General features: G+C 33.5%; 2 protein-coding genes across 2 annotated transcripts in view; both read right to left on the bottom strand.

Annotated features, from left to right (window-relative positions):
* Positions 1-3,619, bottom strand: part of LOC117124200 (bifunctional D-cysteine desulfhydrase/1-aminocyclopropane-1-carboxylate deaminase, mitochondrial-like) — a 10,032-nt gene extending 6,413 nt beyond the window's left edge. The window contains exons 1-4 of the mRNA XM_033270349.1: positions 3,427-3,619; positions 2,326-2,439; positions 1,300-1,458; positions 643-779 (exon numbers count right to left, since the gene is read on the bottom strand). Of these exons, the coding sequence (XP_033126240.1) occupies positions 643-779; positions 1,300-1,458; positions 2,326-2,439; positions 3,427-3,615 (599 nt within the window). The 5' untranslated portion in view covers positions 3,616-3,619. The remainder of the gene's footprint in view (positions 1-642; positions 780-1,299; positions 1,459-2,325; positions 2,440-3,426) is intronic.
* A 3,472-nt stretch (positions 3,620-7,091) lies between these two features.
* Positions 7,092-11,980, bottom strand: part of LOC117124199 — a 10,958-nt gene continuing 6,069 nt past the window's right edge. Inside the window, exons 10-15 of the mRNA XM_033270348.1 lie at positions 11,244-11,414; positions 10,673-10,981; positions 10,400-10,483; positions 10,066-10,282; positions 9,529-9,636; positions 7,092-7,817 (exon numbers count right to left, since the gene is read on the bottom strand). Coding sequence (XP_033126239.1) covers positions 7,246-7,817; positions 9,529-9,636; positions 10,066-10,282; positions 10,400-10,483; positions 10,673-10,981; positions 11,244-11,414 — 1,461 coding nt within the window. The 3' untranslated portion in view covers positions 7,092-7,245. The remainder of the gene's footprint in view (positions 7,818-9,528; positions 9,637-10,065; positions 10,283-10,399; positions 10,484-10,672; positions 10,982-11,243; positions 11,415-11,980) is intronic.

Here is an 11,980-nt window from a genome sequence, read left to right as displayed (position 1 = left end):
TAATATTATCTGCATACATTGCTTATCCTAATTTCAAAACATTATAGTTAGCCAATTGAATTTTATATAGCCGTTATTAAACAATAATTGTACAGCCTTCGCAAAGTACATGTTTATCTATTTCAATTTATTTAAGTAGCAATATCACAAGTTCAAGAACTCCGATGTTTTGTTGACGCAATCTCACCATGTCATGATGATGATAAATTAAATACAAATCACCTTTATGGTTGTGAAATAAAAATGCTAACTAATGTTTTGTGCGCTTCCAATCTCCCTAATCCTGTTTGATTGTAAATTAGATGGTAGTATTTCCGTTCACAATATTGTAGTCGCAATAGTACAAGACTGTTCCCCTCACCCTCCTCTTTCCACAACGGATCAACGCGCTTGTTCTAAACAAAATCTGTACCATAATCTTCTGTTAGAGGAACGTGTGTAGAGGAATTTTTTGATGAAATATGCACCCAAAGGATGTCAGAACATGATTGACAAGTTGCTTTCCATTGGAATGTTAGTGGCAAGAGATCAACAAGATGACACAGGATGAAGGTGATGGATGCCAGAGGATGGTTTGATTGATTGACAAGTTGCTTTCCATTTGAGGAAAATAAAAAAAAGTGGTCAAAACTTCCAACTTACTGCAGTCTGTCGGCAAGCCGCTGCATTCTTGGCTCAAGGTCGGTCTTCTCTTGAGCTTTTATGGGAACCAAGTACATGGATGCACCCATCAAACTGTTCAGTAACATGTTCCCATGACAACCAGTCTCAGAAAGGTTCTAATAAATGATGCAAAATTAATTGCTGAATGATTGAAAATATGAGATGAATGTGTTAAGTAATGATTTTTTTTATATTATTATTTTCATTTATTTACTTGGAGCCCTGGAGAGCAGTTGGCTGGGCATAGGCAGTGAGTATAAGCACAACCTTAAAGAAGTGGGAAAAATCAAGGCTAGTAAAAACACTAGACTCAAATTAGATCAGTGGATAGAGCAGATGATGTTTACACTGAATGTCATATAATAAGTATTAAGCAGTGGAAAATCAAGAAATTGAGAATAAAGGGGTCCAGGGAAAGACATTCACAGACCAAGGGTCCAACAACCATGGTAGGGCTGAGAAAAACTATACTTGTGGCACCTCTAGATTGCTGGAAATGGCTCTCTTACACTTAAATTTGAATACAATTTTCTTTTTATGTTTTCTCCATTCTTTAAAAAGAACTTTAAAAATATGAAGGGGCACAGGTCAGCCCCCCAGGGTTCCATTTTCAATCTGCCACTGATAAGTATTTACCTCTGACCTGGCCCTGAGTAGAAGATGAGTTTCAATACCAAGTTGTTTAGCTGCAACTGCTGTTGTGCGACAATGGTTTGACTGAACTCCACCACATGTTATCACTGCTTGGCAACCAGTTGCTAAGGCTTCACCTAGTAAGAACTCCAGTTTTCGTACCTAATAAAAACATAAACTTATGACAGAGGGCGCAGATAAATTTGAATTTAAAAATCAAAATGACTGACAGAGACGAAGCAGAGGACAAATAATAAGGACTTGTCCAGACTATCAAATATTAGTTGACAAAAACATGTGACATGCCTAAATATGGTCAGTTGATATTCAGGGGGAAACTTAAATATATGAAATAATGTGATGCAAGACATAGAGAGTCATGAGACCCAGAACCCAGGAATCTGAAGGCAAAGCATTGTCACCACCAAGCACACCTCCACTACAATCTTAATCTTAATCTCTGATCACACATCAGCAGTGGCGACTCTAGGATATATTTTCTGAGCTTCCCAAATGAGATTTTTTTAAGAATAGGAACCTATGGATGGCCAGAAATGACACTTTCAGACTGTGACGGACATCTGTTGGCTTGGTGTGGGCTATTTTTTTATTTCTTTTTAGTTCAACTGCCCGATGTGTTCTGTCCGATGTGGGGAGGGGCTTGACCAGTCCGTTGGGGGGCTTAGGCTCCTGCTTCCCCCTCTCACACTGACTATCAGGTGTGACAAATAAATGTGATATGTCCATATTTGGGTGTAATATGACATAATCATGCACATCACACAAATTTGTCACAAAACATTTGACAGTGTGGACACAGCTTTAAGCTCTGTTCACACTGTCAGGTTCTATGTGACAAATTTTAAGAAGATAATTCCTGAATTTTTGTATTAAAATGAATTTAAATAACTGGAAATTATACTTTTATTTTTTATCTGTGACTTGATGTATTATTAAATGATCTTATTAGTTTAAATAAATGTTGATATTATCAGTGTAATTAAAGCAATACAGTATTAGACATCTAACCTTGTTACCTGATAAAACAGATCCAGTCATGTCATCTCGCTTGATATAAATATCAATATCATCTGGTATATCTGGAAGACTCCATTTATGAATAGGTGTAAATGGCTGAAAAAGCTAAAAAATATTTATTTACCCTTATTAATTGAGAAAATTTATGGAGTAACTGGCGACTAAGTGCTATCTATATTGTATGCATTTGAAAAGTCTGTAGATTTACGTACCTAAACTGATATCCAATTTTAAATTTTGAGAAATATTTTGAAAATATTATTTTGATCTTAACAATTGAATTTGTTCCACAGGAACTGAATGAGTTTGAACTGGTCATCTGTCAAACCTACTGTATTCCCATCTTTTTAATAAGCATTTCCTCGTAATAGAGGTTTGCTGTAGAGCTAAAAGACATTTTGCAAAAAAGTTTCCCTTTAATATTAAGAGTGCCCTAAAGCAGGAGTTCTACTATACAAGATACAAAAAAATAATCATTACTGCAAGCATCTTACTGTAATAACCAATCTACCATTGAATCAATAAATGTTATGTGAACTAGAAAAATCTCAAAAAAGTGCAAATATTTTCTTGTACATACAGTTGTCAATAAGCTAATTCATAGTTACAATTGCGAATGCTCATAGTTCAATCGACATAAAACACCATACACACAACAGAGCTTTCAATATCAAATGAACACGACTGACCTTAGATCCGAGAATGTGCAGTTCTAACTACAATTAAGACTTTTAGTTTGACATTATTGGATTTTTGGAATAAGCCTTTGATTTTCACATGATTGCTCTTACAAATATCAAATTTTATTTAAATATTTATAAAATATCTTTCTTTATGACTGACTGGCTCTTCTCTCTTAGTATAGTTTAAACTCACCTGTCAGTCACCATCTTATAAATCTAATATTTGTTTCCTTTTGCTATTAATCAGTATTTTGTCCAAGTGATTTCAATCTCTTGCTCTATACAGTAATTTCTAGCTTTTGATCAGCTTTTAAAAATTGACTGATTAATACATTAAATAATAAAATTCTCATATATTAAAGTATTTTGAATATCAAATATATTTATATACAATTGGATTTTTTCCTACCTTAACTTTCAATAATGGAATCATTTGAAGGTGGCTTGCCCAATCAGGTGGCCTGTAACTGAGTAGTTTATTTGAATTACTCTTTGTGTGTCTGCATCTGTGATTCGTTGTTGCAAACAGTAGATGTCTTCTTAAATGACTGATCTTCACCTGGCAAATTAGAGCCTTTACTTTGAATGCAATCATCATGACATTAACATTATTGTTAATTACCTGTTTAAAAAAGGATTTATAAACATTTTATTAATTATTACCAAATACATTACCAAAACACCACCATTCTTATCACTCCAATGTACCTATTTAAGAATATGAAATTTTTTTAAATGATTAAATTTTCCATTTTTATCAAATTAAAATATTTGAAATTCGAAAAATTTTGGCTGGGTCCCTAAGAACCCACGGTAGCCACAGTGCATTGCCAGTACCAACATATCTAATTCTCACGCGAGGATTGTTCAAGGAGAAGAGCAATCTGACTTCATTTAAAACCTGACTAAGGGTCTACAGTGCAAGAAGCAGGGACAATGCTCTTGACCAAATGCTTAGCTATAAATATAACTTTAAACATTTTCATGTTACTACATTAGGATAGGCCTAGACTCAGCGGTGACGCCAGAGATTTGTCGACAACCGGTCTAACGAAAGTCTGAGACAAGCAAGCGTCAATGAAGCATCGGCCCAGAATAAACCTCCCTTGGACCTTGTACAATGCACGAAGTGAGTTTTTATGGCTTAGAATAGACCACAATAATATGACATTGGCAGTCAAAATAACGGTAATGTTATGTTATTTTTGTAGAAGCGGTTGGCGCATCGGTTGTGGCTAGGCCCTAGAGAGACCGAGCCTTGCAAAAGTACTGTAGTTTTGGGAGTTGAATAGCTCAGTGGTTAAGATGCTTGCCTTCTGATCCCAATGTCCTGGGTTCAATTCCTGTCACGGCAGGAATTTTTCTCCCGACCAAAAACAACTCCACTCCCTAATAAGCCTCATAAAGTGACTTAGTTTATAAAGCATCATTCTCATCCTGCAAGTGGCGAGTGTACTTGCTGTTGGATGTGAAGGAAATGAAAAAGAAAAAGAAAAGAAAAAAAAAGTAAAAAAGAAGTAGGCCCTTAAAATTAGTGTAGACCACTACTAGACTAATACTACTACCTAGTTTATTAGGCCTACGCATATTTCATTAGTTTCTTGGTTTTTGCCAAGCCTAGCAAAATAGCCTAGAGCCTACCTACCATATTACTACTACTAGGGCCTAGGCTCCTACTGAAAGGCCAAGAAAAAGATTATCAAATAAACAAAATGACTCCTTGTTTATTGTACGTGTTACGTTTACAGTACGTAGTTAGGGACCCGGGCGAAGCCTAGCTATGCTAAATATTCCTCCTTACAATCTTAGGCAGAGGATGGGGTTCTGCTCCTCCTCCGATTGCTCCGACCGATCATCAACACATGCGTAAACTCTGAAAATTATACAGACATACGTGCGAATAGTAATACTGCCCTCTACAGAAATAAAGTCATTTCGTCTGTTTCAGAGACTCCAACTAAAATATTGAATTTCTTATTTAATGATTTTTAACTTCCAGTGAGAATTACATAAATTAATGGTTAGTCTTTCGTCTTTAGTTTTTATTTTTGTTTAGAAAGTTTAAATAATATTTAAGGGTTATGAACTAATATGATGGTGTAGGCCGGTTCCACCCTCTTCCCAAGGGCGGAACCGGAGGGAGGGGGAGGTGAAGTTAGGCGACACCCTCAAGTGAGCAAATTATAAAAATAAATTTCTCTAGACGCTCGGAAATGGCACTCTCATATTGTAAAAATGCTTCTGTCAAAGCAATTTCCTCCTCAAAAACTATTGAGTTATTGGCCTGACGGGAGATACCGTACTTCTCTATCTCAAACAACCTCCCCTCACGGGCGTCGCAAAATGTCTAATAAAGGACCTGTATTATATTCTGTACTGGAGTCGAAAAGCAAATTATTATTATTATAGCACGGAATTGGCACTCATTCAGACTTAAAAATTTGAATATTTTATCTCTATTTTTAAAAATTTGTGACAATTTTAAGTGGGTGGGGGTGGGGGTGGCAGCAGAGCACCACTTGCGTTACGCCACTGAGCATGGGTAGACTGTTCTATCTGGTTAGTAAATTCCTACCGTACTAATTCGTCTTTGGCTTTTTTTTTGTACACCCTGATGATATAAGAAATCCTTGGAAAATCAACGTCGGGGATATAACGTTGTGTTAGTCGTCAATCAATAGAAAATTCAAAATTTAAAATAGTATAGTGGTAAAATAATCGAGCTCTCATAAATTTAGAATTCCTAATAGTTATAATTATTACATTATTATCATTATTCAAATTTATATTTACAGTATTTAAAATACTGTACAAGATTTAGATTATCAATATTACACATTAGTCATTAATTGTAATATTGATACAAAAATATAAATTAGACTTACTCAAAAATACCTCATAATTATACGTACAAAAGTGAATTATTACTGCTTATTATGTATTATAATTAAATATGATAGGCCCTATTTTACAATACAGTATAAAAAATACATCATTAAAATTAAACAATCAATAATTAAAATTATATAAATTTAATCAAAATGACTGGTACACACACCCACTTATCTATTGATCCTTAAATTTAGCAGCGTTAGGAAGTGACGTCATTTAATTGGTGGGAAAACAAAATTCTGATGTTACAGGATTTGAACCAAGGACCCTGGGGATTTTTAAGCAAACATTTTATCCATCAGGATAAATATTAATTCCAATTGGATTTCTATACAAATAAGCCTATAATGTGATGACGTCATTATTAAATGCGTATTGCAATCGTTTATGTTACACTACTAACCATTGTGATCCTTGTAATATTTTGCATGAGTGTGTGTGAAGGCGTGGGGGTGGTGGGTGTACTGTGTGGACAATGTACCGATGTAATTAGATAAGTACTGTATTTTAATCGACTATGTTAAACTGGCTATTATGTAATTTCTTACATGTTTTTATTTCTCTGAAATCTGCGCCTGACTTCATTTTGTATTCTGTCAGATTGCGCCAGTCTTGAAACAAAATTCCTGCATTGTGATTGCTACAAATGATTGTTTCGATACTGATGGATACGGATTAGATTTGCAGGCTTGATGACGACTGACACATCTGGTGTTACCCAGAATTCTTTTGATTAAATCTTCAGTAGTGTCGAATCAACTTCATCATTATAGTAATGACAAATGACGTATTCATAAGCTTTCTGTTTAAAGATTTTTTTTCTTTTCATACCGTCGAAAAATAAAATTACAAGTTTTGGACGTCTTTGATCCTTTCATCAATCAATCAAGAATGTACCAACATCTGACAATTTTAGTTTGGCTTGGCTTCAGAAGAAACATCATCTACTGCGTACGATTTACTTACACTTACAGTTACACTGTGAAAAAAAAAAAATCCAATTGTATTTTTAAATAATGGGGATTATTTTATTTCATACATTTTAAGTCAAAATTATCGGTGAACCCATGGTTTATACTTGTTAAATTTACTGGAGGGTTAAGCTTAGTGTATTTGACTCTATCAGTGGCGGATCCAGGAATTCAAAATAGAGATCGCCTGGGAGGGACTGTCCCAGATGGAGGATCTTTATGGCAGCTCTAGATGGCCGGAAATTGCACTTTCAGACTTAAAATTTGAGTATAATTTTCTTTCCATTTTTTAAAACGTTGATCAATTTGGAGAAGGGAGGGGGTTGGAGTCGGCTGTCTCTCTCCCCCTGAATCCGCCACTGTCTTTACCCGCACAACTTTATTAAATAAATTAAAGAACAGGATGAAGAAATACCTTCTGTTAATGCGTTTAATGCCAAAAGAATATTGAGAAATTTCATATTATCAGTGAATTCCTTCATATTTCCTTCACTGATTATTAGTCTGTTTTCTAGATCACTGATCATACTCCAGCCATCTGTATACTCCTTACAAGGCGTATTGTATATTCCATCGATCTGCTTCACATCGGCTGGGGTCAGTACCATTCCAAATTTCACTAACTTTTGCCTGTGAGGTGTAAATTTTGTTGAAATGGTTCCTTCCTCCACATCTGGGAATGATGGCAGTTTTTGTTTAATCTCCGATAAAAGACCCAACTGTTTGGTAATGCTAATAGTATCACACAAGAGTCCAAGATTCTGTGAACTCAGATGACCACGTGCAAATAATATATTCAGCAAATCCATCGTGCGACTTTTAGGTGATAGCTGGTGATTGTCCACCACATCTCTGAACAACACTTTGAGCATTGGGAGACATTTGTGGCGGTCATACCACTTTGAGACAACTGTTTTAAGCTTTATGAATTCCTTATCTGAGAATGATGTAAAATATTTATACATTTATATATATATACCTGTATATCATTGTTATATGTAGATTTTTCATGAAAATATTTTCATACATTTTAATTCAATAGTTTAATAATTGCCGGAATATTATTATCTTCACAAGCAATCCTTACAAAACTTAAAGTAAGTTATAATACAATAATTATAATAATATAATTCTAATCAAATTGTTGTAGTTTACGATTCTCGTTCATATAGTTTATTGAGTCCTAATGCGTATGCCACATTAGGCACTAGTAATGTAACAGAATAACTCAGGATGTAGTAATAGTCTATAGAACGTTATTGAATCTGGGTCCACTACAATCAGTTCAGGTATTTCTAAAATTTTATAATCATTATTATAAAATAATATAATTGAAATTATTGTAACTTTATTATTATTACCTACTAAAATGAAGTTAATGTCATTTGAACATAGACTCCAATTTATTATTTTAATTTTACTGCTAAATGCATGTATGGCGGGAGGAGGGTGTCATAACATGGGAACGTGCTCTGATATTTAATTGTATAGAGCGCTATAAAAAACTATTATTACTATTATTATTATTATTATTATTATTATTGTTATTATTATTATTATTATTATTATTATTATTATTATTATTATTATTATTATTATTATTATTATTATTATTGGTTTTTCCCAGCTGTACTGGGAAAAGCCATTGTTTTTTTTTTTCGTTTCTTTTCTTTTTTCTTTCACATATTTTTTCCTTTCTCTTTGCACTATAAATTAATAACCATTAACTGTTTTTTTTTCTGACGTCACTGTGATCACTTCCCATGCTTAGAATTTTTCCGTACTTTGCCAAAACATGGGCCATAATATCTAGGATGTGCCTCCTAATATGTAGTGTCAATCTATAGTGGTGTGTGCGTGTGAGGATCAATTAAAGTGATTTAAAGTCAACAGTCTACACTGGATATCTCAAAAACAGGTCAGTTGATCTCAATGAAACTTTCGGAAAAGTTTAATCAAGTTACAAGGAAGGAAATTTTATGTGTTAGTGACGATCCAGTGAAGGGTGAAAATTTTTCAATTTTTGAGAACCCAGACCTAAATATCTCTTTAAAAAAAACCAATGGTTTTCAATGAAAAATTCCATAATTCTTTGTAAAGGTCTGATGAAACAAAATGATCGGCAATAGGGTGTATATCTGAGGACCATTGAAAGGAAAACGGATCAACTGATCTGAATGAAACATTTGGAAAAAGCTTAATGTATTATTATTATTTGTTGTTGTTGTTGTTGCTGTTATTGTTATTATTATTATGTAAAAAGTTGATGAAAAATAATTTTAACCAAGAAACATTAAGTAGAACAATCCTCTTATTCGTTGCATTTGCTGTATTCCACTTGATGTTTTAGGGGTTCCCCCATACAGTATTACCGAATTGTCTTTAAGCCTACATGTAATCTGTTGTATAAAAGTATCTCTTTCGAAATCTGGTTCTTAAGATGAAACCGATTTATTGTTTTTGGTTACATAGTGCGTGAACTAGTGCTGTTAAGCACATACAGAAAATAGGTCCCGCCAATCGGATTAAAATTTCTACAAAGCCCTCTATAGTAGTTGGTTCAGTTGGTTAATGTGTTTGCATATAAAGCAGAAAACATCGAGCTCCACCTGCTTTATATGTTTTACAGTATAAGTGTATCTACCAACCTGAGCATGCAGGCCTATGAGACGTATGCGTAGCCGAGGATTGATGAGGCGTAGCAGTAGCCGAGGATTGATAAACCGTGTCCATAACCGAGGATTGATGTAGAATACCTATAATTATATAAATAATTATTTGTTTCACATTATTGTTATGTAAAAGTGATGTTACAATTATTACACATACAAGCTCCTATTAATTCACTGTTTGTTTCACTTTTAAAATCCTTGATAAAAATAGTGTTGCACACAGTGTACTTAAGTACAGTTGCTGTAGTCAATTTTGTGAAGGACAATAAAATACAAAAAATAGCCCCAACAAATAAAATAAAATGTAATTTAATTATAAAATTAACTGAGTGAATTTTCTCTTTTTTTTAAACAACAGACTAGTCTGTGAAATGATAAAATAATTTGGAAATTATTTAGTCTTGAATTCTCTAATTGTGTTTACAATCGTTTCTCTACCTAAATTGGTATTTACTAAATTCAAAATTATTTAATCATTTTATGAATAATTATTTCAATAGCCCAAACACATACCAGCTGCAAATAGCTTCTTTACATTAGCTGCCGGCATCGTTATAAGTTCACCTGTTTTATCACAATTCACATTCTCGTTCTTTAAGCAGTACTCAAGTTCTTGAAAGTGTGGTTCCTCAGTGTTTGAACAGACTAAGCAAAGGATTTTCAGAGCATAGCCGACAACTCTCTTAGACGGATATACCTCACCTAGGTGTTGCTTTAAAACCTGCAAAACCTGTAAAATGTAATACAAATGTTCGTTACATCAAATTCAATCAGAATAGACATTTGGTATCAAATCTAAATTAAGTATAATCTCAGATCACCAATGGCCAGAAAATGACCTCATTACCTCCTTACAGATGTCAGGATGTGGCTTGTGTGCTGGCTTGATTGTCCCGTCTGCGTCTACGGTTTTCATCCGTGATATTTCAAGCTTTAAAAAGAAACACAATGCAGGTTACAAACAATATTCACATAACTGAGTTATATACAACAGTTTATTTTCTTTCAGTTTTAATTATGGAGTGGAGCTGCTGCTTAGCAGTTAAGAAAGGAAAAAAACAGAATAATAATGAAAAAATAATGTATACACATACATTTAAAAAACAAAAGGCATATTTACCTTTAAAGAACGTTTATTATCAATCGATATTCGACCTAGTCTTAGGTAATGCTTATCATCGAATATAATTTTAGCCTGATTTTGAAACAATTCTGGGTCATCACAATAACCATTCTCTTGACTCAAACTCACAAATCTGACGACCAAGATATCGTAGACGGCGTCGGGGAGAAAGTCTTTAGGTGTCACATAGATGGATACTGTCTGCTTATCATCTTCCTTTACTTCCAATCTATCATCATTTTTGGTCTTCATTCGAGATGGAACAACAAATAGTCGAGCGCCATCTTCTGATTCTGCTTTCTTGAACTTTATACGATGAAAAGGGGAAAAAACCCATCACAATTTTAGTTTGAATGTGAGGAAGGGTGAACTGGTTTTCTTGCGTCTTCTGCAACCTCACTTTCTTTATCCACTTTACCAAACATATAACAAACTCAAAATTAAAATAACAGGACTTCCAAGTGGGCTAAAAATTAAGAGCCTCAAATATACAGCCTACATTACATATAGCAATTAATTATTTAGTTGGGATCGAAAGTATAAATAGAGGTACCATTATAGGCCACACCTTTTCAAAGAGAAGTCCAAATTCCTTCATAAGTTCAATGAAGTCTTTAAAAACGACGTCGTCATCATCTTCACTGCTTTCGAGTTCATTTCTCCACAAATGCCGTGCTAACGGTTCTTCGAGAATTCCTCCTTTATTTAATTTACGCCAATATTTTACCATCACTGGAGCCTACAAAAAGATTTAACAAACTTGTATCAACATACAAATACAAATTTATAAATAAAATTCAAATCCATTGTGAATAAAAATCGGTGTACCCATGATGCACGAACACTTTTAATGACTCATGTATTAGGGAGCATTTACTGTAACTCTCCCACCCCACCCTATCAAAACATACAGACACCCACTTTCCAGTGGTTAATAGTAACAATACTGTAAATACCTTACAATAAGGTTAGATAACATAAGATGCACTTTTTATTAGTACAATGACGAACATGAAATTTATTTCCTTGATTGTATATTTAAGTACTAACATACGATATAAAAACAATTTTTAGTGAACAGATAAAAAAAATAACAATCATACATGAAAAAAACTTATAAATATTGAGCATACAATTTCGCTAATGCAATATGTAAGCCATATTTATTAAAAACAAATTATCTATTATAGTAAACAGAACATCATTAATAACGATTATATATATATATATAAATATATATATATATATATATATATATATATTTATTTAAAAAAAATTACATATAATAAACATAACATAATTAAA

The sequence above is a fragment of the Anneissia japonica genome, unplaced genomic scaffold (assembly GCF_011630105.1).
Source record: "Anneissia japonica isolate Jap-2015-1 unplaced genomic scaffold, ASM1163010v1 scaffold1072_len94636_cov127, whole genome shotgun sequence".
Taxonomy (NCBI): Eukaryota; Metazoa; Echinodermata; class Crinoidea; order Comatulida; family Comatulidae; genus Anneissia; species Anneissia japonica.
The sequence above is the reverse complement of the archived record's forward strand: the minus strand, read 5'-3'. Positions and strand labels throughout refer to the sequence as shown.